The sequence below is a fragment of the Pleurodeles waltl genome, chromosome 12, assembly GCF_031143425.1.
Source record: "Pleurodeles waltl isolate 20211129_DDA chromosome 12, aPleWal1.hap1.20221129, whole genome shotgun sequence".
NCBI lineage: Eukaryota > Metazoa > Chordata > Amphibia > Caudata > Salamandridae > Pleurodeles > Pleurodeles waltl.
Genome location: NC_090451.1, coordinates 169,654,835 through 169,678,960, shown reverse-complemented (window position 1 = coordinate 169,678,960; position 24,126 = coordinate 169,654,835). Strand labels below are relative to the sequence as shown.

At 42.6% G+C, this 24,126-nt stretch overlaps 1 protein-coding gene across 2 annotated transcripts in view; it reads right to left on the bottom strand.

Moving 5' to 3' along the window:
* Positions 1-24,126, bottom strand: part of LOC138268325 (DNA topoisomerase I, mitochondrial-like) — a 1,149,155-nt gene that overhangs the window by 879,183 nt on the left and 245,846 nt on the right. Inside the window, exons 6-11 of one of the 2 annotated variants that reach the window (XM_069217851.1) lie at positions 23,955-24,105; positions 23,815-23,861; positions 9,728-9,905; positions 9,600-9,649; positions 8,943-9,047; positions 84-249 (exon numbers count right to left, since the gene is read on the bottom strand). In XM_069217851.1, coding sequence (XP_069073952.1) covers positions 84-249; positions 8,943-9,047; positions 9,600-9,649; positions 9,728-9,905; positions 23,815-23,861; positions 23,955-24,105 — 697 coding nt within the window. The remainder of the gene's footprint in view (positions 1-83; positions 250-8,942; positions 9,048-9,599; positions 9,650-9,727; positions 9,906-23,814; positions 23,862-23,954; positions 24,106-24,126) is intronic. The other variant, XM_069217852.1, reaches the window with a different exon arrangement.

The window sequence follows — 24,126 nt, the reverse complement described above, 5'->3', positions numbered from 1 at the left end:
AAATGCAAATAAATAATTAATGCAGATGAAAAATCATTCCATAAAACTAATGAGGATTCGAGTAATATTTGTGCTTACTCTACCTTTTCTTTAGAATCTTTCAGCTCATTTGTGTTACTCTTTCCTGTTTTTTCATCTACTTCATCCTCTTTATTCAGTTCATTTTCTTTATTCTCTTCATCTTTGGATCCATTCTTGGACTGACGTGGAGCTTGCAGTTCTTGTTCCTTCAATTCTTTTCTCAACATACTAAATTGTCAACACAGCAGTCTTTCAATGGGACAGCACAAAGAAAGGTGTTTCTTTACAAAGCCTAAATCATCAATTTGGTGCCTTTCATCAGTTGTCTACAATGCCACTAGCATTTGATGCTCTCAAACCAGAATTCTGGGATGAAAAAGTGGAGTTTTTCTATTTCCACAAGTTAGATATTTAAGAACAGAGGATAGGGACATGCATCAAGAACAATTACAAAATGACATTCTGGCTTATAGACAATACTCCAAGAACAGTCCGCAAGCCCTCTGGTCCCCCGATCTCTACCCTTGAGGTTTGTGAAACCTAGTTACGACAAGTAGGGGCCTGTAATGACAAGTGACTTGTGCCTTGTCTGTTTGGCAATGAAAGACCAAACTATATGCTTCTTCCTCAGCTTGTTCCCTTTTGAGCAGGTTGTTTCCTTCATTTTTCTTTGAATGGCTAATCTGTACCACAAGTTAGACTTTTCATTGTGATTTGATTCTCACTTCAAACTTAGACATTCCCCAATGGTTCTAATCATCCTATTAACTATATGAATCCTCCTTGGTAGCTGACCCCACAAACATTCTGCATCATCTTTGACGGGGTCAAACATCTGGCACAGATCACACCATATTTGCAGGCTAGTCTCCTTAACCTGCAGAGCAGGGGACTGCTAACAGACATCAACTTTATCTCAGGATCACAGTATGGAGATTAGCGGTACCATATAAGGTACCCAGGTCACAAATAACAGTGTTAGAATTGCAACCCCCGATTTCTAGATCATGCTTTGTAAGTTGAAAAGACAGTCCCCATTGAGATGTAACTTGTCAAGAGAAATTTTCTGAGCTCTATATTGGAACTCCTCAAAACCAAGCTTTCCTTTAGTCATAAGAAACGTGCACAGCAAACCATTCAAGTTTATTTTATGACCAACAAAGCCTCTGCCACACACCTCTGAAGAGCAATTAGGCTTCACCCTAATCCATTCATTGCTCCATAAAGGAAGTCAGTTCAGAGCCTGTTAACAATTGTTCAAGCTGTTACCTATATTGGTCATTCCAAGGGAAATGCTTATTATCCTCCTTGTTTGAGGGTGGTGCAGTGGCACACACCCACAGGGTCATTTGCTTCCCCACCACTCTCCACACTTCCTTTGCTATATAATTTTTTTATTGGTTGTGGAAGGGCCCAACAGCTTCAAACTGCTACTGGAGTGCTCCCTACGCCTGCTTTTCGCTGCCTCATGCTCTTATATATATATTTTTTTTTTTATGAGAATTCTCAAATGGCTGTCAGTCACCTTAGAAAGGTAAGGTGTACTTACAATAAAAAAAAAAAAAAAAAACATTCAAGGCAGCCACATGTTACTGTGCTTGCACAAATATTGGCAGCCATCAGATTGTTTTTCCTTAATTAGCAACAGTACAAGGTGGCGTGTCATGCCACATAAAACTATCTTGGAATTTGCTCTCTCAAAAAACAAACTATTTCGAAAATGGCAGCTGTAATGTTTTGGCTTTATTAAAAAACTTTCCAAGATGGCCACCCACAGACGCATATGTATGTATAAAGATGCACTAGTGGCCATTTTGGATTTTTTTCTTCATTTTGCTAACACTTCTGCAAATACACACAAAATAACAGCTCAGCACTTAACTTTTAAAAGGTGCGAACTACTGACTTGCCAGTGCTTAGTTACATCTGGTAGCGTATCAGAATTGGGCCCAAAACATAGAAATGAATTGAAAGATCTCTTTGCGACCTTTCTTCTCAGTGGACGTAGTTATTTGCCACATAGTATGTGGAAGCGCCCTCCTTGCCTGTAAGGAGGCGTCGACGCTGTTGGTGGCGCTTGTCGGGAGACCTTTTTTTATAGACATTTTTGCTTTCCATTTGACACCAGTAAAAATAAACACAAACTAGCTTCTTAGAGAACGGTTTATCACCACAGTCTCTACGTAAACGTAGCAGTAACAGGTGTTACTATCAGAACTGTACTCGTTTTATCATCCTTGGATGGAATAAGGGCATGGTCGAGGCACACAAGGATTAAAACCTGTGACTTTTAGGCTATAAATGCATTTCACACAAAAATGTAAGGTCAGTTGTTAATGTTTTTACAGTTGTGCAGAGCCACATCATGAGGTTACATTGCAGCATAACATTTTTACCACATATTTCTGCTGGCATCGTCCAAAAGAATGACATTTATCTAGAATTTTTCATTCACTCGCCCAATGAGGCAGTTTTGCTCCTGAAGATTACTTTAGAAAATAAAGCCATGAGGTGATCTGATAAAAGGCTCGAGGACAAGGAACACATTTTACAGCTGGTACTTAAGTACAAGGAGACTCTTGTAAGCATCTTTCTGCTGTTGCGGTTTCTTTCACATCTTCTCTTTAAACAAGATTTGGCAACGTCAATCAGCAGTGGAGGCGCGTCACCATCCCGCCCGCCAGCAGCGGCAGCTGCACAACCTTTATTAGAAGACAATCATACACTTTGTTTATGATTGTTTTCTGGTAAAGGGGGCAGGGCCACAGGGGTGACGTGCACCCCCTCAAACTCTGAGCATTTCTCCCTTTGTCGACAAATGCACCCAGATCTCGGCTAAGCCCCGCTTCAAATCCAACTTGCCCCACTGAAAACCAGTTTTTTTTTTTAAATATAAAAGTTTGTGTCAGAAGGGAAACATCCCACTGGGATGTACCGGATACCCGTGTCCGACAGGGGATCCATTGCAATCAGCCTTAAAGTTTTACTTTTACCCAGTCTAATGCAACCATATAACTGTGTTAAAACCCTTTGTGCTTTCTGGCACCCTTTTAATCCAAACTTTAGTAACTCATAGTGAGAGGCATTGGCTTGTGCCAGTAGGAAACAGCCGCCTACAACCACAGCTCTGCAGTGAGAACACAGATGAATGGCAGCCTCACAGTCTCAGAAGACCACAATGTAACTAGCTTCTACTGCGGACACAAACTGAACCCTCATCCAACCCATATACAGTGATTTTTGCTTGTTACGGCTGCCCCATCACCAGATCGCTTAACAAGAACGTGTCATACGAGATGAATCCTGCCATAGTGGTGCTCACACCATGCCAGTTGCCTACAATTCAGCAATAAGGCCCAGAGGCCTGCCTCAAAGCTATGTTAAATTCTTCCTGAAGGTGCATGTCTCTCAGGGGTGAGTGACACACAATGAGTGACTTGCAATCATTTCACCTATCTCTAAAATTTCCACGTCCCACTCCACCGCACGAGGCATGCGTTCTCTCACTAGACTCAACATTGCTGCAAGCCAATGGTCAGCCCTCTTTCGGTTTCAACAGCACTTTCCCTTATTGCAACCCCAGCCTTGAGCTCTTTATCAAGGCCTCATGTCCCAGCGGGCCTGATGTCAGCCTGCTTTTGGCTATACCAGCACTTTCGCTGTCATCTCCATGCAGTCCGACGACTTCCTTGTGGTTCCTGACTTTGAAGGGGAAGTCTCTGGAGTACAACAGATCTTGTCTGACACACAATCAAGCCCTCAAGTACTTTATTATACCCCAAGGTTTAATTAATGAGCCTCACAATAACTTTTCTTTCCCACTAAACATTATTGCTGCACAGATTCTACCCTTCAGCAGAACTTGTGCAGATCTTATTAATAAATTGCTAAGTTTGACGAACCATGGAATCAGTGACCTTTGGCTATTTTTCAATCTATGGCAGAGCACAGAGACTGTAAACAACCAAGGACAGTAAAGAATAGAAAGCAGGTCTAAAACGTACAAAAATAAACCCGCCACTTCCAGAATTTCTGATCAAAGGGAAAGCAAACACTAGCAATATGGACTCTCAATGATCTCACACAGTGCACAAAATCAAGTACAGGAACCTTCAAACAGAACTGTTGTCTGGTCTGTGAAATGAGGTTCAAATCCTAGCTAACAGACTAGAAGAGGTAGAAGCGTGGATCAATAAAAAAGAAGACAGACTAATCTGAATTAAAAAAAATCTCAGACTTCATGGCAAAGAAAATCACCTCTTCGGAAATAATTTATTGAGCTTCAATTCGTAAGAGCTTCTTCCTGAACTTCAGACAGGGCCCCAGATGACAGAATTTCTCATTTTCAATTGTGGGCCAAGCACAATTAAGAATTTCACGACATTCAAAATGTCAGCTAATTTGCTTTTTGCTTAACTACATAAAGTTTCAGAAAACGTACCCAAATTATGTTTAAATATGTGAAATGCAAAACTGCCATTAGGTGCTGCATATTTGCGCTGAATGTGGTTGCATTTCGTGCTAAAAAAGCACCGCAAACAACACTTGCTTGTGATTTGTCATTCGAGTTGTTCTGATAAATTCACTCTAAATTTTGTACCAGAATTATGCAAGGTGACATACAGCATAATAGATTGTGTCACAGGAATAATGCAAAATTACATTAACTGTGCCAGCGTAATGCAAATTTCATCCGGGCCTAATATTTAGCATGTAACTGAATTTAATGGTACTCCAGTTACTGCATTGGAAGGATGGAAGACAGAGAGGACCTTCCTCAGATTCGAAATATTGATTTACACATAAGATGTCAGCAGCGAGCGTTTAACTGACCAAGCACTAAAAGCCAGTAGAAATGCAGAACACAGGAGTAATTGGAGCGGCAGAAATATTTAAAATAGACCCATATCAAACCCAGGCAAATTTAAACACTAGTAAAATGTCACTGTCTCGCTTCCACCTTTGGCCCTTTCCCAGACCATACCGCTATCCCCTTTATTCCACTGACATCATACCTTCTTCTGTTGTGGAAAGTCCACTTTTGATATACTCTACAGTGATAAAACTTTCCACTTCTAAAGGCGTGAACCTGCATATCATCTTTAACTGTTAGTCAGGTGGGTATTTTTTTTTTTTTTTTAAAGCATACAGTTAAGCCAACAGCTCAGGCACAATATTAAGGCTGACCTTTAATTTCCTGCGGAAATATGCATTTAGAAATGTTATATGCCGGCCCTTTAAACAGATTAACAATCCATTTCCAAGAAAAATCTACAGAAATGTTCTTATATGGTTCTTCAGTATGAGAATGTTGAACATTTAGGCTTACTCTCTAACACTTTGTCTGCCAAGGTGTTGGCATCCGAGCAGGTGGGTTTCGTTTAAAAAATAAACAAACGTGAGTAGGTTGTTTAAATCCATGTATTGCTCGATCTTTATGCATCCAAACAACCTGTTTTTTTTTTCTTCAAAGCATCAAAGCATTCAGGGCTATGTAAAGGTGCGCCAAAAACAGATCGTAAGAAAATGTGGAGATTCTTTAATTGTATTTCTCAAACTAACAGGCAAATCTTAGAATGCTAAATGCTGGAAAGTGGGTTATTTATAAAGGCAGGTAGGTACCTACACCTAGCAATAGGCCACTGTCCCCCACTAGGTCCAGTCAAGGTCCAAGTAAGTTATTTATTGCTCAGCCCTTGGTAGCTTGACCCACGAGCAGTTAGGCTTAACTTAAGAGACGTGTGCATTGAAAAAACACAACAAAAAAAAACAGTAAATTAGTAAAAATGTAACAATAAAAATTCCGACACCCATTTATAAAAATAGAGACTATTTTTATCTTTAAAATGACACATAAGTGACAAATCAAATTTAGGTAACCGGAGATATGATTTTTAAAAGATTAAACGTTAAAAAAAACAAAAACAAAAAAAAACACTCTTTGACCTGGCCAAAGTGAAAGTTCGAGGCTGACTGCTTGGATACACTGAGCAGGAGGCCTCAGTTAAAGCTTAACCTTCACACTTAGAAATGTTTGTGGAGGTTTTCTTCACCAACGCCACACGGTCCTCTCCAGCAAGCAGATTTTAATGCGGCGTCGTTGGATTGCCATTCAGCAAGCTGGCAGTCAAATTCTCAAATTCTGGAGCTCCGGAGCTTTCAGGCCGGGTCACAGTTGAAAGTAGTTGGCTTAGCGCATGTCTTTTTTTTTTTTTTTTTAAATAAAGTTGCTCCAAACTTCTCCAAAGTTCTGGTTCTTCCTCCAGAAGTCCTTTTGGGTCCTTTAAGGGGCCACAATTTAATCCAAGGATCCAGACGCTCTGAGTTGTTCCTTGGGAGTTGGGACTATAGTTACCAGAATGCACCTGGTCAGAATCCTCAAATAGACGCTGGTCAGCTGGGCTCTTCCTGCAGGACCTAATGCAGGGACTCTGGTTTGCTCCTTTGGACCTGTAGCTTACAGGGAGTCCGCTCCGGGAGTTGCAGAAGCAAGACAAAGTCCTTTTCTTGATGAAAAGTAGTGTGCAGCTGATGCAGTCCTTCTGGGTGCAGTCTTACGTGCAGGCCAGGTGTTCAGTAGGGCAGTCCTTTCCTAGTATCTTCTTCCAGCAGGTATCTGAATTTTTGGGCAGCTCAGGAAAGGCCACTACTGGGCTGAGTTTGGTAACTTTCAGAAATAATTCTAGAATTCTCTCTGTACTGGTTATAATAAATCCAACCTTGGCAAGTTGTTGGATTTATTCTAACTTTTAATTTGATACCCAACTTGACAGATTTAGCTTTTTCTAGTGGAAATGAGTATTCATTTTAAATACAGCCTCCCAATGTTAGCCTATAGAGCTAATGTACTATAAAGGGGAAAACAAATTTGGCTGTTTTCCCCCTCACCAGAGCTTTAAAACATTTGATAAAGTTCCTGTTTATAATTACATTGCACCCACCCCTGGGGGCACTTAGGACAGACCTCAGGGGTGACCTATGTCAAAATTAAGGTAGTTTGAGACTTTGTAAGTACTTTTAATTCCAAAGTCGAATTAGGGGTTCGCTTTAATTTAAATGCTGCCAGCCAGGAAAGCCTGCTTTTACAATGACACTAGGGACCACTGCAGGGCTGCCTGGGGTGCCCCAACTACACTGGTGTCTCTAAACCTACATGCCCTACACCAAAATACTACGGACTCAAAGGTAGGTTGTCAGAGCCAATTATAATGATGCCTAATTTGCATATACCATTTTACCCAGAGCACTGGCCCAGGGACTGGTTAGCAGTACCTAGGGCACAGAGTCGGTAACCACCAGTTTGGGGGATAATCAGGGCCAAAAGGATGACTTTTACACTAATCAAGGAAATATTGCACTGAATGTTTGGTGTCTGGCAATATGAAGTGTGTGGGATTTCCTGGAAGCATAGTTTGCACAAACAATTGTTATACTAGCACAGATCACAAAACTGTGGCAGAGCTGGTGATTTATAAAATATCAACTTCCGAGCTACAATAAAGGACTATAAACTATATATTTTCTAATCCTGTGTGATCTAATGAATCCTTTTGCAAGCCAACTCTCACTAGGGCTGACTGGCTGGCAGAACGCGCTTAACCGGTTTGTCAGGTTTTTAATATTTTCCCCAAAACATGATAATTCCCTCAGACTCCCATGTAAAAAAAATATCCCTGCCTAGGCTTGATCCCAAACATTGTTCATCTGGGTGTCCTGAGTGCTGAGGTACCAGACATGTATGGGTCTTCTATAAGTTCAAGGTGCACATCAACTGGGTGAAATGCATTTTCCAAATCTGGAAAGCAAATACATATGAAGTTCCAGTTTTGGGCACCAGAAGTTTGGGTTCATGTTTCACCCCAGAACTGCATGGAAACATAGCACAACCATATTAACATCTCCTTCTCAGAGGGTCTGTATCATTCGCTGTCATGCATCACTGTCAATAACTGGGAGAGATGACCTGGTAAACATTTGTCTTCTTTCAGCATTTTTCCTCCAAAATAGTTTTTAGCCATTTTTCTCATGCATGAACATATCTGTGCCAAGACTTGCCCCAACTGTGGCCCACTCTGCCTTATGGGTGAGACACTATCTAACATATGGGGGTGTTCTAAAGGTTTGAGCAGGGATCCACAGTACTCACCAGGGAATGCTTTTTACTGGGGGAGATTTTGTGGCAAATGTCTGCAGTATTTGAGCCCAGGGGTCAGAAAGCCCACAGGGTATCCTACTAAACCAAGCAGTTCTGACAAGTAGGTACACCCAGTAATCCACAGTGATGTGGCTTGCATATACCCAGATTTCTTTACTTTTCTGCAACTTTTTAACTCAACACGGCCTACGGGCAAAGTTCTACCAATGTCACCACATTCTTCCCAATGTGTGGATGGGCCTATTGTATTCAACAGGAATAGACAAAAACTGTGACTATGTAAATATCACATTGACTTCACACTTACTTTGGATGGATGGAAGGCACACTCTGACTTACTGTGATTAGAACTCTTGGCTTGCAGATCAGTATTTATTCCAAAAATAAAAGCGTAACTAGAGTCCCTGGCAGCTTCTTCAGTGAAATCCTAACAATATGAAGCACTTGCTGTGACCTACTGTTCCCTACACCTAAATGTAAATAACAAACTTTATACTTAATTGTAAAATAGAATGGTCTGCCTAGCCTTACTCACTTCTGAACTACGCTTGCACTTTTGAGACCTGAAAGACAATTGTCTTAAGCAATCCATGCACTCGAGAACAGGATTTCTGAAGACTGAGCACTAAATTTGTTAATGAGGCAGCCTATCTACCAACGGGCCTCAAAGTAACTCCCCTTCCCTAGGATGATGCACATCATAAATCAAAGGCTTATGATCCAGTGGCATGATTTGATCTTTTTCTTGGATCCTGCATTCACTTACCCATTTGTTTCAACTGTGTCTTCCACTGTAGATTTCTTCCTTTTCCCTTCCGTATGTACTTCAAGGAAGTGCTGATCTCCTGTTCCCTCTTTGAAAATATTTGCACTAAAACGAGGCACAAATATGAAGACAAATGACCATAATCTCACTATTGTTCTTGAATCTCACACATACCATGTCATTGAACAGTCCAAACCAATCAGTTGAATCAAGTTAAAATATCACTCATTTACAAGCATCAGCCAAATAAGCATTTTGTCAAAAGGAAATCATTCTGCCCAGAAACATGCACCATAGCACTATCGCAATGAACCATGCGGTTATAGAGCCAGAGTTGCTTGTGTAGGCACTATATGGATGATGGATACTGTGACAGCATGACAAATTATTAATTTGTTTTCATTTGCCTATAGTGTATTTAAGAGTTTTAATTAAGTCTGCTCCTGTCAAATGAGCAGTACAATATCATACTGATTCTTATATGTTCAATCAGACTCTTATAATGATACACCTTGGAACTGTAGGCACATTTTGTCACCAAATGCTGTTGTGCTTGGAAACTATATTGTGGTTGAAGGGAATGGGCTGCAGATATAAGAGAAGGCAGGTGCAATGGTGAGAAATGGCAACATATGGACAGTGGTTCCAGTTACATACCTCTCAGAGCCTTTTTGCTTCAATCCCGTAGATTTTGATTTACTTTTTCGCTGAAACAAAATAAATTGGAAGATCAACAATACAGTTGTTGAGATAAACATTACACTTGTTGTTTTTACTTCATTTACCCTTTCCTTTGGATTTCCTTTAAAGTCATCTTCATCACGACTCTTCATTGTCATAGCCGGTCCTTTGATTTCACTGCTTTCTGATTCTTTTGTTTCTGCCTTTTTTTGTTTCACGTTCTCCTTCGACTTATTGCCACTGCCAAGTTCATTTTTATTGGAAACATCAGTCAATATTTGCCTAGAATGTGCGAAGTGGGGAGATCAAAGGTAAAGCGTGATTTCATAAAACACTATCATCCTAAATTTTCATCAGAAATATCTCAACTGTGCCAGAAAAAGCAAGATTAGTGACTTACGTGCTTAGTTTCGAGATGTTATAAGCTAACTTGTTCTGCACCTTCTCTCCCACTAGGAAGCTTCTAATTTTCACCAAGGACTTAAGTTATTACATTGCCTACCTAGATCTTAGTAATAGTATTGGCAAAGGCTGATTTAATTCTTGTAACTGAACACCCCTGCATTTCACAATATTTTTTTCCCTTTTACACTGTAGATCCCCTGGGGCTAACATGTGGAAATTAACTAGTTTTGCCAAAACAAGGGGCTGCAACAAGAAAAAGTTGCTTCTCGGCACCCAGGTGACATCTCTCTGGGAGGTCGATACACAAAACCTGCTAGGACAACCAAAGCCCTTAACAGCATGGAATGGGAACAAATGGGACCTAGCGAGGTGGGTTTTTGCTTTGTTTCTTAGGTAGAAGTAGGATACATTAGGAAGAGATTTGTCCATATTTTAGTTGGATGGTCCACTCCAAGGTTTTCAACAAAAACAGAGATACTTCACAACCACAAAGATAAGCCAGTCGTGTGAAGTCCTCTTTGTCACACCTTCAAGAAATACACTGCTTAAGAATTCCAAGCTCCACATATTTTCGAAGTCCAAACTTAAAATAGCAACCTGGTCAAATTAGCATCTAGACCATAACACCGAACCCTCCCCAGATGACTAGGAGGGCCCTCTAGTACCTTTCTGTGTGTTTTTATGTTTGTTTAAAATATATTGATCCACAACTTCCAACAGTACTCCATCATGACTCCATTATAAACTATGCATGTAGTATGCAAACTTTTTTTGCAACTATTTCTTACATATATTACATTTTCTTAATGTATGCATCGTTTTGCTTGTGTTGTTCTCTTTAACGGAGTGTGTAAATCTGAAGGTCTTTATTATTGAACTGTAATTTTGTTTTGGTGATGCTGCTCATATGCCACAGACTTTTCTTGAAAGAAGGCGTTACTGTATGGGTCAGCTATTATTCACACTAATCATATGAGCTTCCAAAAATCACATTACTTATTCTCTGTAGGAGCTCAGGCACAGCTCATACCAAGATGGCAGACTAAGCCAACCCCTGCAACAAGTTTAATCTTACCTTCCTACAGTAGTACTAAGAAATATTCAGACACAGATTAGCCCTGCTGAGGCAGAATGATTGTCAGCACACTTGAGTGACCCCACTCAACTACTGCGAGATGGCAACTATGTAGGAAGGTCAGTCAATGCTGGCAATAGTTATGCTACTAGAAGACTAATGCTTTAGAGGAGTAGGTAATACTGGTTTATCTCACCAGTTCACCATACAGTGCTTTGGTGTAGCAACCTAGGGGTTGTGCTATTCTTCATCCTCACTTCTTGGCTGAGTCCTCTAAGAAGTACAAGTGACCACTACAACAGTTTGGTTCTCAAAATGGGAGTTACAAAGCCACAAGAGAATATAGGTGAAATAATGTTCCAAGTGACATTACCAAACATGTCTGCTGAACCTAGGGTAGCACCCATTGATAAAACACCTTAATGACAGCCGGGTCACTCATGTTCAGTTAGCCACAATGAGTATAAACAAATGAAATGTTAGTGCTCTATACCATGGGAGATTCAATTTAACAGGGTGAGGAGGGCTGAGTGAAAAGGTAATTCTTAAAAAAAGCTACATGAAGCGTGCCACTTGGAGCTTTAACATAACAAAAGCAGGTTCATTATAGGAGACTCATTTAACTCACTAAAAGGCAAATGCATTATATATATATATATATATATATATATATATATATATATATATATATATATACACACATATATTAAATAAAACAAGAGACAGAAGTAGTACAGTAAAGGTTACTTTCATTACTGTTCAGGTAAAAAATTTAGACGTAAAAATATTTAGTATTCAGAAAATAGACCCTGCATTAGTAATGTTTTTGGACCAAAAGTACATTTGCTAGTAATGTATTAAACTAAACAGATCTATGCAATCTCCTATATTGGGAACCCACTGCCTGCTCAACCAAAACAGCCCGGCACTACTTTGGCTGTGGTACCACCACAACCCATTATCTCCCAATAGTGAATGTGCTCTTAACATAACAGCACAGGAAAATTAGCTCATAAAATAGGTATTTGAGCTCTCAGTATCAGACACAATACAAGCTGTCCACCAAGCACTTACTCAAGTGACACCACTATAACCAGGATACAGATCAGGACCACTAAATACTCACCTTATCACTTTATAAGGTTTCCTCAGAGTGTTTTTTCTTCAGTTAGAGACAAGTGCGTACTTCTCACCCACACTTGTAATTATATTAATCTAGGTCTATTTCTTTCACGATTATCATTCACATTTTGTTTTGAAGGTGCCAACTGTTTTCTTCTTGTTCTGTTTGTTTTATTTTTTTCCTGGCTCATCAAAAACATATTTTACCAATCTTTGAATTCATATACAGCCTTGGGAAAGTCTCAGCATGCGTGGCAATAACTGGGCAAAACATGATGGCTGGTTCTTTTCTTTTGTGCGTAAAGGTCAGAAATATTTAGTTTTCAACCCATGTTTAATTGTTTAAATCAAAAACTATATTGTTTTTGTCAGTCCCAGTACATTTTATTATATATTTACACAAAATACTTTATAAATACAATCACTAAGGTTATTTTTTAACATTTTTGTACATTTTACCCTAAACATTGCAGATCATTAACTGTTTGCTGTGAGATTAGAGAAGTGGCTCACAAAGGGTAGTCTTTAGTTCCAGACCAATCTAGGCCTGCACAAGAGGCATAAACCCTAAGGGTTTCCACCACCTTCCACAAATAAATGAATCATGATGTAGAAGAGTTTCAATTTGCTACAAAATAATGAATAATTTAGGCATGCTTCAGTTAGCATAGAGAGGATGCATTGACAATCATTCATGAAATGCTTCAGAAAAGTCAAACAATATTCAAGTCACACGCTGAAGTATATAGTACATCTCAGGCTAATCTTTATTTACAGATATTGTAAGAGTGTACACTAAAATAGCTACCATTATCTATATCAGCACATCGTAATTCAGTCCAATAGCATAACGTACTAGAGTAAAACTCTTTTAGTTCTTATATATAGTGTAATTATAACTTTAAACAGTAAATCAAAGGTTCAGTCCTCTTGTAGTTGTTAAAACTAAAGCATGTGTCAAAGTTGAAAGCATCATCTGATGGATTCAAAAGGACTGTAATCTTGCTCAGTTGGATAATACACAGAAATTAGATCTTCAGCCAGCAAATACAAGAGGACTGAACCTTTGATTTACTGTTTAAAGTTATAATTACACTATATATAAGAACTAAATGAGTTTTACTCTAGTACGTTATGCTATTGGACTGAATTGTGATGTGCTGATATAAATAGTGGTACCTATTTTAGTGTACACTCTTACAATATCTGTAAAGAAAGATTAGACTGAGATGTACTATATACTTCAGCGTGTGCCTTGAATATTGTTTGGCTTCGGTCAGTCATTGACTAATCAGGTTTTTCATGGGGATGAGGGTATAATCTCCCTACAAGAGCACTGCTTTGTTGATTTTTTTGATGTAACACGTTGTCTACTGGGTTTTTGAGCGCCATTCCTGTCTTGCATAAACACCCGTCACTTATATTGCTTCAGAAAAGTGCATTTGTATTTTAGATGTACACACTTTACCCATGCACCTGTCTCTTTTAGATCATCAATGAAGATAAATCTTCAGCATAGTGTAAAACATATACATATATTGTCAGAGTGCATCACAAGAAAACCTCAAATTAACCTGTCGAAATCCTCTGGTGGCTTTCCTTAACTTGGAGGCAATACGTAAAGTATTTATGCAGCACACAGAGTAATAAAGTGAAAACTATATCAGGAAAAAATCCCACCCCAATTTAGAAAGAAAACTGTTAAATTATTCAACAAAAAAAGATATATTCAAATTAATAGCATCAGAGATGAGCAATTTTGAAGATTTAGGTAAAAAGTGCTTCAAAGCTAAAGCGTCAACAGGGGTTATCTGTCAACTGGGATTATCTGGTCATGCTGGACTAGGACAGAGTCACAAGTTCAGGTTGACCAAGATAGACTGTGGGGCAAATACTTGCTTTCAGTTAGAGCAACTGTATAAAGTACTCCAACTCCCTGTTGCAAAGCATTGAGATGTCCTTTATCATGAATGTGTCACACATCAGCAGTTGAGTGGAGTGTTCATGCACCGGGGATGAGTTGTGCAGGAATGTTTCCAATACAGAGATGTGAGGCCATGCATCTCACTGAGTCATTTGTTAGGACTACAGCTGGGCTAGCAGAGCACATTCAGGCCCACTTCCAAGTTCCGGGACTAAGATCGCAACACTTGTGGGGAGGCAGGACTCACAGCAGGCAGGTTCCAGGCGCAGGGTTCAATTTGGAGCCTTTTCTGTCACTGAGGCTCTGATCAGGACGCCCACCAACTAGACCTTTGAGTCACTATGGCAGTGCTGGGTTCAAGATGCAGGTACAGCCCCTCTCACACAGGCAGCAGAGTAGCAGTCCTCCTTGCAGTAGAGCAGCACAGCAGTCCTAAGTCTTTCATAGGTGCAGGTGTGTATAGGCAAGCTGAGTCAGAGGGTCCTTTCTAGTGCCCACTCAAGTGGGAGAAACATCTAGAGACCTCCCTTAACATAGGTGTCTAATTTCCTTCCCACCTGCCTTGCGCCAGCTTGTCTGTGTTTTGTGAGTGTGTTGACATTCTTTGTGATGTACAAGTGTAGTAGGTGACAGTTCCATATCCCTGTCAAGTCAGAGATGGTCCATCCTGCCAGCACCCATTCCCCCTTATCTCACTGTCTGGTATTAATACACAAAACACAACTGCCAGCTACACCTAGTCATGTGACCCAGGATATAGGTTGCAGGCATGAAGTGGTTATGACAAGAAAATGCCAACTCTAAGAGTGTAATTTTCGTAATTCTGACTTAAAATATGAGTTTAAGGTTTTAAGTGACAATTCTTCAGACCCAAACTCAATTTTCAACTGGGAGCAGGTAGGAACGAACCTCTTGCAGTAGTGAAAAACGAATTTAAGAGCTTCTCTACCAGGACATGTAAAAGTCAAACCTACAAGGGTCGCAGTACCCTGAAAAATTGAATAAAACATAAGGTGGCAGAGTAGGGGTAACCTAACACCCTGTCACTTGTGGGAGGTTCCTTTAGGGTCCGTGTGTCCAAGCTTGCAAATATTCATAGAAACACTGCTAAATAACAGCAAGATAACCGTATGACCAAAAAAAAATAATAATAAATAATAGTAATAATTTGGTAGGGTGTCTGTTGGTGTCGCATGTATGTGAGATGTTTGCTGCCTGTGGGTGAGTGGGATGGACCCCGGGGGTTTACCACAGGCAAAGACCTGTGCCAAAATTCCCAAGTTGCACACCGCTGAATGCCTAGTGCAGCGGAGGTTGGAAGCCCAACCCTATGCTGTGCCTACCCAAAGGCAGAGTGCAGGGTGGTTAGGAGGGTTTGGGTGCAGGGTCTGGCCTCTGTAAATCCAGTTTAAAAAAAAAAAAAGGAAATCAATAAAATTTCTAGCAAGTTCACTTTAACCTTTAATAATTTTTCATTGAATTAAAAAAAAAAAATCATCAGAAATAGGATGTCAATCACCATGTCTGGCGTGTGGTGGGGTGAAAGTCCTGGCTCCTGCTGGGTGGAATCAATTATGTTTACCTGCCCTCAAGAATACAGGCATGGAGAAACGTGAGTTCTCACCTTTTTCTATGTAAATGTGGTAATAACTAATACTAGTCAGTGGCAACCGCTTATACCACTGGCACTGTTTGATGATCTACACAAATCTTTCAACAAAAAGTCTCATCCCCTTCTGCTCCCATCTCGTCCCTTTCTGCTCCTCCAGAAAAATGTTCAGTATAATCAATCAAGCTGGGGCAGACAAAAAAGGGGATCAAGGCACACTTTCCTCATTCATTTTTCCATAAGGAAAATTACACAGCTGAAAAAAATACATCAAATTGGGAAGAAAGCTCTATTTTGGCCCAGAAAGCATGCTTTTTGTGATTTGGTATAAGTAGTTTGGGCAAATTAAGTTTAAATAAAATATGTATATATATTTCATCACACTGTATATGAACCACAGCTCCTTGTCAGAAATCACACATCCACAAGCTCAAATATGCAGTCTGATTGGCTAGCCCCAACCAGAACAGCAAATTAAGACCACCATCTTATGACTCAGTCTTCAGCATCCTCAAAGCACGCAAAGAATATGATGAAAGGGGGTAGGGTAGAAGTACCCTGACCCACTGTATGGTTGGGGGGAGGGAGGTTGCACACGGACCCCCCCCCCTTTGGTTGAAACTGTTTAGGGAAGTTTTTTTGGCTGTTCGGTAGATCTGCAGCACGGTACCCCTGAGGCTCTGTGAAGCTTTTGTACATTCAAACATTAAGAAAAAATAAATAAACTCACTCACTCAACCCCTCAAAACCCAATACTCACATGCAACCCTATGCTCATGAAACATCACACTAACAACCATACATGCTCAATCCCACACAAATAGTGGCATCTACACAACAGCATACACATTCATACACCCAGTGTAGACCACCCACACAACTGTACAGTTCATGACCTTATACAGTCACATACACACCAACATGCGGACCTAGATTCACATATACAGATATGCTCAAAGGTTCACTGAAATACCTACACTTCATTTCAAATTTCTCAAAAAACATACAACCCCACAGTCACACACACCAACACAAGTCGCACAAATTCCCTCATACAAACATATATACACACATTCAACTACTCCCACACAATGAGGCAGACACAGACAACTACATGAACAAACGTTTTCACACAGGGAGACACAGCAACACAACCCACACATACAGCACAACAGTCTGTTGCGTGCATACACAAACTGTAAACTCCCCCAAACACATTTGGGAAACATTTTTTTTTCTCCAAAAATACGTTTTATTAAATCTGCACAGCCTCAGTGGAGCTTTATATTGCCACAATCAAGGATGCTGTGCTAATTATGGGCATCACTGTGGACTTAGTAAATGCATACAAAATTATTGTGAAAAGGAGACATTTGTTCATTGGGTGTCTCTGAAAAGAAGGAGAACTGGATATATGACTTGATTTTGTTAAGGAAAATCTGGGTCCCTTCTGCTGTCAAATGTACTCTGTCCTCTGGGAACACTCCGTGCATGTTAAAGTGGATATTATAGTGGTAAATGGAACCCATCCTATGATCAGGGAGAAATGGCAACATTGTTTTATTGACATGTCTCCTCGATTTCTCAATCATTGGACACAACTTAGATGACAACTGCCATGTCTCTCTTTGACATATGTTGGAATATCCCAAGGCAGTGTGAGGAAAGAATCATCAATTGTGCATACATCTCATTTGAATTTCAAGTGAGTGTGCCCAGATTGTTTCCATCACAGTGGGCAAACATGAGCTCTGGTTGCTCACAATCCAAAATTCCCTTAGTCATAGGCAACAACTGATGCCACTTTATACCTCTGTGGCCAATCCAAATTATGTCCACTTGAGAAAATCTAAGATCTGTCAATGCCACCATTTTTGGCATGCTCCCTGGCCCAAATGAAAAAACTGGGCCCCACAATCCACACTAACCATGATGCTTGTATGCAGACGGTGGATACTGGAGGAGTCAGTAGCATAATGGGATTCTCACAAACAGCATGGAGTAAAGAGAAATAACAAAGAGGCAGTGCAAATCTTATGGTTGGCTGATGTATGATTGGGTAGGTAGTCAGTAACTGCTGTCTGAATTGCGTATTCTGATTGTGAGAAAAATATATTACTGTTATAGTGATTCGAATAGGTTTCTATCTTAACTGAATTGTGTACAATGATTGAAATAACATGAAGTTAGTGCTCCATCACCTAGTAAAAGTGAATTCTTGTTAGAAGAACCTAATGATAGTATTAATGCCTAGTCTAACTGTCCCTCTAACCTTCAAATTTCATTTGGCCAACAAAGGGTCTACAGATTAAGTAAATATAAAAACTGTCTCCATAAAATTGTCCAGCTTTCTTTGATCATTCTCTTCCCCATTCCTCAATGTGGGCTTGCATGTGTATTTTATCTGTGACATGGAAATGCATTTGTGCCTGAATGTTTGCTGTTTGAGCATGTGAGCATCAGTGTGTTTGTTGGTATGTGTACCTGCTTCTCACTGGCGTGCTCTAACATCTCTTCACTGTACAAGGCCACACTACTAGCCACCACTCCTCGCCTAAAATCTAATTCGTAGCAGACTTGTGGATCTGGAGGACACTTGTTTGAGACAATTACATTCACAAGGCTTCTTCCACATTTCTTCCCACTTCAGCTTTGTCTGTGCATGCAGGTCATAGAGCAGCACAAAATGCATCACAAGCAACCAAGATTAAAGAACAAATATCTCTTGGTCTGTGTACCTGCATTTTGGGTTTTCTATGTGCATGGGTGCCTGTTTGTCTGCCAGTCTTACTGTGTGGCTACCTTCAAGCTTTGTAATTTGTGTGCGGAGATGCCAGCAGCTTTGATACTCTATTTGGTATAAAAGTCATATTTCAATGTGTGTAGTGATATGATGTCTGTCTGCAACTATACAACGATAAAATCTATTAACCATGTCAATTCTTGTTTTAAATATTTCCAGGAGAAGGTAAGTAGCAAGAAAGGAATGTATGTGGATGAAACATGTTTTTTTTCAGCTGTTGAATGATCAGTCTTCTTCATTACCTCCCGTCCCTCCCTCGCCTTCCTTTAAACCAATGAGGCTTCCTGCCTCCCACTAGACCCTCCCCTTCCCTTTTAAAACCCCCCCCCCACCCCTACCCCCTCCTGTTCTTTTTGTCTAGCCCACGCTAGACTTTCCCTTTTCACTTACCTTCACGGCGGGGCCTGGAGGTCATCGTTGGATGCACTCCTCGGGAAGCGGAGCTCCGCGAGGTGTGCTTCGGCCGGGTGCGTCTTTTCTGAGCAGGCGGGGCTGCTCGTAAGACGCGTCCTGGGAGGCGGCTGACGGGGTCAGCCGGCTCTTGGTGGCTGGGGCGTTCAGTTCCGGTTTTTCTTCGCCGCGGAGGGATGCCGAAGAGTGTTTTTGGGTTTCTGTGCGGGTAAGACGGGCGTTCTGCCCGCATTTTGACTGATATTCTTGTTTTATCCTTTATTTGGATTGGTTCTGGGATATGGTTCCTGGGCCCTGTATATTTTATCTGTGGATGAGATCGTGCCTACAGATTCAGTTGATGGCCGGAATCCAGGTGCTAGAGCTCAGTGGCGAGGTCAAGTACCTTTGGTGCGGCAGGTTACCTGTGTACAGTGGTACGACTCCCGCCTACACCCTTAAAATGTCTTATGAGGATTATTTCTTCTTCCTCCTCAAAGGAGGGAGGTGCTGATGGCATTTCCACTCCTGGGAGCCCCCAGATTCAGGGTGGTGGTGCTGCGCCCATCATGTCCAGGGAGGAGGTGCAGGAGGCTGTTTCCAGAGCTCTTCATGCGGGGATGGCCTGGCCTAGTGGGGCTAGGGCTACCCATTCTCCTGCAATTGCAGGGAAGTCCTCCTCAGAGTGTGGGAGGGGATGCTCCAGCTACGTCCTCTGGGGGGTGATTTTGGCTCCTGGAAGGTGATGTGGGTTGTGATGGCACATGTACGGGACAATTTGGGGTTTCCTGTGTTTAGTCCCGCCAACGCTGGCTCTCACTTATTTCCACGATATCAGACGCTGTCTGAATTTTCCATGCCTTTTCGGGGACCTGTGAAGGATATGGTGTTTTGGGAGTGGGGATGTGGATATGGCTCAGGTTCCACGGTTCATTCAGATACGTTCTTTACTTTAGGGTAAGGAAGTATGGCCTCCCTCGGTCCTCCTGGTTTCACGTTTGGCTCCCCTGATTGGCAAAACAGCTGTCAATCCGGAGGATTGTGTGCCTGCTGATGCCACGGCCCGTAGGGTGGACTCAGGGCTTAAGAGGGCTTTTGCGGCTGAGACTCTGGCTCTGAGGGCAGGTATTTCTTCTGCTTATGCGGCCCAGTCGTTGGTGCAGGACTTGGATGACCTGGCAGTGGCTGTTCAGGATGGGGCAGAGTGTTCGGAGCTCCTGGCTGGTATGGGGCAGCGGCCTGGTTGTTGGCAGATGTGTCTTCAGATGTGGTCCGTACTTCGGCTCTGGCTTCTGGGGCTTTGTTTGGGGCTCGTAGGTCCCTCTGGTTGCGTTCCTGGAAGGCTGATCCAGGGGAGAAGGCGGCCTTGTTGAGACTGCCTTTTGAAGGCCGTAACCTATTTGGTGGGCATTTGCCGTCCATGCTTTCCAAGGCATTTAAGGAGAGGAAGCATGCCTTACCTTATAAAGGGGGTTCTTCTTCGGGTAAAGGGTGGAAGAATCATTCCAGATCTTCTCCTACTAGGGATGCTAAATCCTTTTCATTCGGGAAACAACGTTTTCTGCCGCGTTTTTCGCCTAAGGAGTCTGCTCCTGCGACCCGGGGTGGTTTCAAGTAGGGGTCTTGACAATCACTGTGGGCCTGGTAGAGGGCCAGTTGGGGGAAGACTGTCACTTTCTGTCAGCTTGGGAGGACAGTGTAGACGATCATTGGGTAATAGACATTGTGACCGATGGTTATGTCTTAGATTTTGTTGTGGTTCCTCCAGATTCAGGGGTACGTCCCACACCTCTGCCTTCAGGGGGGTCACGGAGAGGAGCATTGTTGAACGGAGTGCGAGACTTACTGGTCAAAGGGGCCATTTCCTGCGTTCCGCTAGACGAACGGGGTCAGGGCACTTATTCGGTCTTGTTTCTTGTACTGAAAGTTTTAGGGGGATTTCGGCCTGTGCTCAATCTAATGGAGGTGAATACCTGGATCGGGACAGTGCATTTCCGCATGCTGTCCATTCAGACTATTTTTCCATTGGTCAGACGTGGGGACTTTCTGGTGTCACTGGATCTGCAGGATGCTTACCTACACGTGCCTGTGGCAAGATCCTCTCAAAAGTTCCTGAGGTTTGCTGTGGATCGGGTGCACTGTCCGTTTTGTTTTCTGCCGTTCGGCCGCAAGACTTCTCCTCAGATTTTTTCGACGGTACTGGCCCCCCTGGTGGCTTTGCTACATTCAGAAGGGGAGTTTACTCATCCATATCTGGACGACATTTGCTCCATTCTACCTCGCAGGCCCTATTTCGGGAGCAGGTTGCCCAAGTTCTGGTGTCCGGCAGAACCACGGTTTTTTTTAATCAACGGGGGGCTATCGGTTTAGTCCCATCCCTGGATCTGAGTTTTCTGGGGTCTCAGTTTCGGTCTCTTCTTGGCTTGGTGGCAGTGTCAGTGAAGAAGTTTGTGGTGCTCCGGTCCATGGTGTGGATGGTTGTGGTACAGACGGCCCTCCGTGCTTTTCTATGATTGCGGCTGCGAGGTCATTTGGTGGTTCTGCAGTGCTTGTTCGGGCAACGTAGTGGCCAGGGCTTATGTCATACTTCAAGGGGGGACCTGGTCTAGGGCTTTGTTCGGTCTGGCCTGGAAGATTTTTGTGTGGGCTCAGGAGTGGGTTTCTGCTCTCAGGGCTGCATACGTTCGGGCATTGTGTTACTTCCTCTCAACTTTTCTCCATCCAGAGTTCGCTGTTTCTTCATCTGGTTCGGCTCTGGGGTCTTCCAGTGCTGGATGTGTTCGCGTCCGAGAAAAACGCGTAGCTCGGTCACTTTCGGCTCCCGGTTTTCGGTGTCCCCAAGCCTGGGAGGTGGACGGGATGTCGTGTCCTTGGTCGAGGGGCATTTGTATGCGTTCCCGCCGTTTCAGCTACTCAGGCCTTTGCTGTTAGGGGTGCGGCTTCTGGGGGCCAGGGTTGTCCGGATTGCTCCCCATTGGCCTAGGGCGAATTGGTTCCCATTGCTGCGGCTGTGGGCATCCGGTCGGATGTGGCCTCTTCCTCTGTGTCAGTCTCCCCTGGAGTTTATCGGCCTCTCGTTGAGGTCTTAGGGGAGGTTACACTTGACGGCCTGGGAATGGCCCGCCGAGGTTTGACGGGTCTGGGGGTGCCTGTGGCTTTAAGTTCTACTTTACTGGGTTCCAGGCGGCGTTCCACTTTACTTCCTTAGGGTAGGCTGTGGAAGGTTTTTTTCTTCTTGATGCTTGAGGCATGTATTGGATCCTACCGGCACGTCTCTCTTTGATGTGATGCAGGTCTTGCAGGACGGTGCACAGTTGTGGTTGTCTGGGGTGTCTCTGCTGGTACAGTGGGCGGCTATTCAGGCATTTTGAGGTCCGTGGCGCAGCCTTCCGGTTAAGGGTCGTTTGTTGCCGGGATTTTTTCAGGGGCTTCTTCATTTGTTTCCTCGCCCTGTACGTTCTTTTCCTTCAGGGGATCTTTCCTTGGTATTGGAGGTTTTAACGGATTAACCTTTTGAACCTCTGGGGGACTGTGTTTACGTATTCTTTCCTTAAGGACGTTCTTTTTGGTGGCCATTGCTTCGGCTCGCCGTTTAGTTGTATTGGGGCCTTGGCCTGTTCCTTTCCTTTTTGGGAAGTTTTTCCGGATCGGGTGGTTCTGGTTCCGGTACCTTCTTTTATCCCGAAAGTCAATTCTTCTTTTCATGCTTGCCAGGAGGTCATCCTTCCTTCCTTTTGTCCGAATCCCGCTTTGGTGGAGGTGGTTCGTTTGCATTTGTTGGATGTACGCAGGGCTTTGTTGGAGTGCCTGAGGGTGGTGGCTCCTTTCCGTAAGGGTGATTCGCTTTTTGTAAATTTTGGGCCGACCCGTAGCGGAGATGCCTTCCACGGCTTCCTAGAGTCGGGGGGTGAGATCATTGATTCTGTTTGTTTTTTTCCTTGATAGGGGTTGTTCCTCATCAAGGGGTTTGAGGTCGTTCTACCAGGGGTATGGCGGCTTGGGTGGCAGAGTCTCAGGGGATTTCAGTGGTGGTAATTTGCAGGGCCGCCACTTGGGCCTCGCCTTTGGCGTTCGTTCGGCATTCTGGCCGGTCGGACTTGGGTAGTTTGGAGTCGGTATTGGTTCACCGGGTCTTATCCTCTATGAAGTCTTAGGGGTGGGGTTTTGGTGGCCTTTGTGCATGATATTGAACTTCTTGCAACTCAGTGTCCGTCTCCTGTGTGCTTCTTGCTATGTCTCATTGGTTTAAAGGAAGGCGAGGGAGGGACGGGAGGTAATGCGTCCATTTTTTTGCGATAATGGCATTACTCCTAGTCCTACTCCCTCGCCTTCCTTTCCGTACCCTCCCGCCCTCCCGGTACGGACTGTCTGAGTTGCTGCTTGGGCTTGGTCTTTGTACAGGAGGGGGTAGGGGTGGGGGGGTTTTTAAAAGGGAAGGGGAGGGTCTAGTGGGAGGCAGGAAGCCTCATTGGTTTAAAGGAAGGCGAGGGAGTAGGACTAGGAGTAATGCCATTATCGCAAGAAAATGGACGCACTAGCAAAGTTCAGTAGTACTATGCCCGGGCAGGAATATGAGGTGCCTACTCAGAAAATTCAATTGCTCACTGAATTCTTAGAGAAACGTGGATTTCAGTGTAATTATATCATAACCAACTGCTGCATATTAACTTGACCTCGTTCGGGTTTCCTTTTGGAAAAAAAAAAAATCATGGTTTTCAGTTATTAGAGGTTGCTTGAACTCACAAAACTCTTACATATTTCAAGAACTCTGAATTTGGCAGGGACCTGATGGCCGTCACCAACTACTGCTCTGAGAAAGTAAAGCAAGAACATTCATTTCAGTAAGAGACATAAGCAACATACCCATTATCTTTCTGCTTCAGTCCACTGGAGGAGGATTTGCTCTTTCTCTGAAACAAATAGATTACAAACAGGAATTAAAACGATAAGACAGAAAAATATTTGATCATGCATTCAAAGCAAACATGTATTCACTCGTTTACCTTTTCCTTCACTTCCTTGTTGTTCTCTTCTGTGCCCTGATGTAGTATTTTCTCTTTATTCTTTTTGCTTTCTTCTGTTTTGCAAAAACTTTTATTGAAGTTCCTAGACGTATCAAGGTCCTTTTCCACAAACACGTCATCTATCATTGCGCTAGAATATCAACAAACAAAC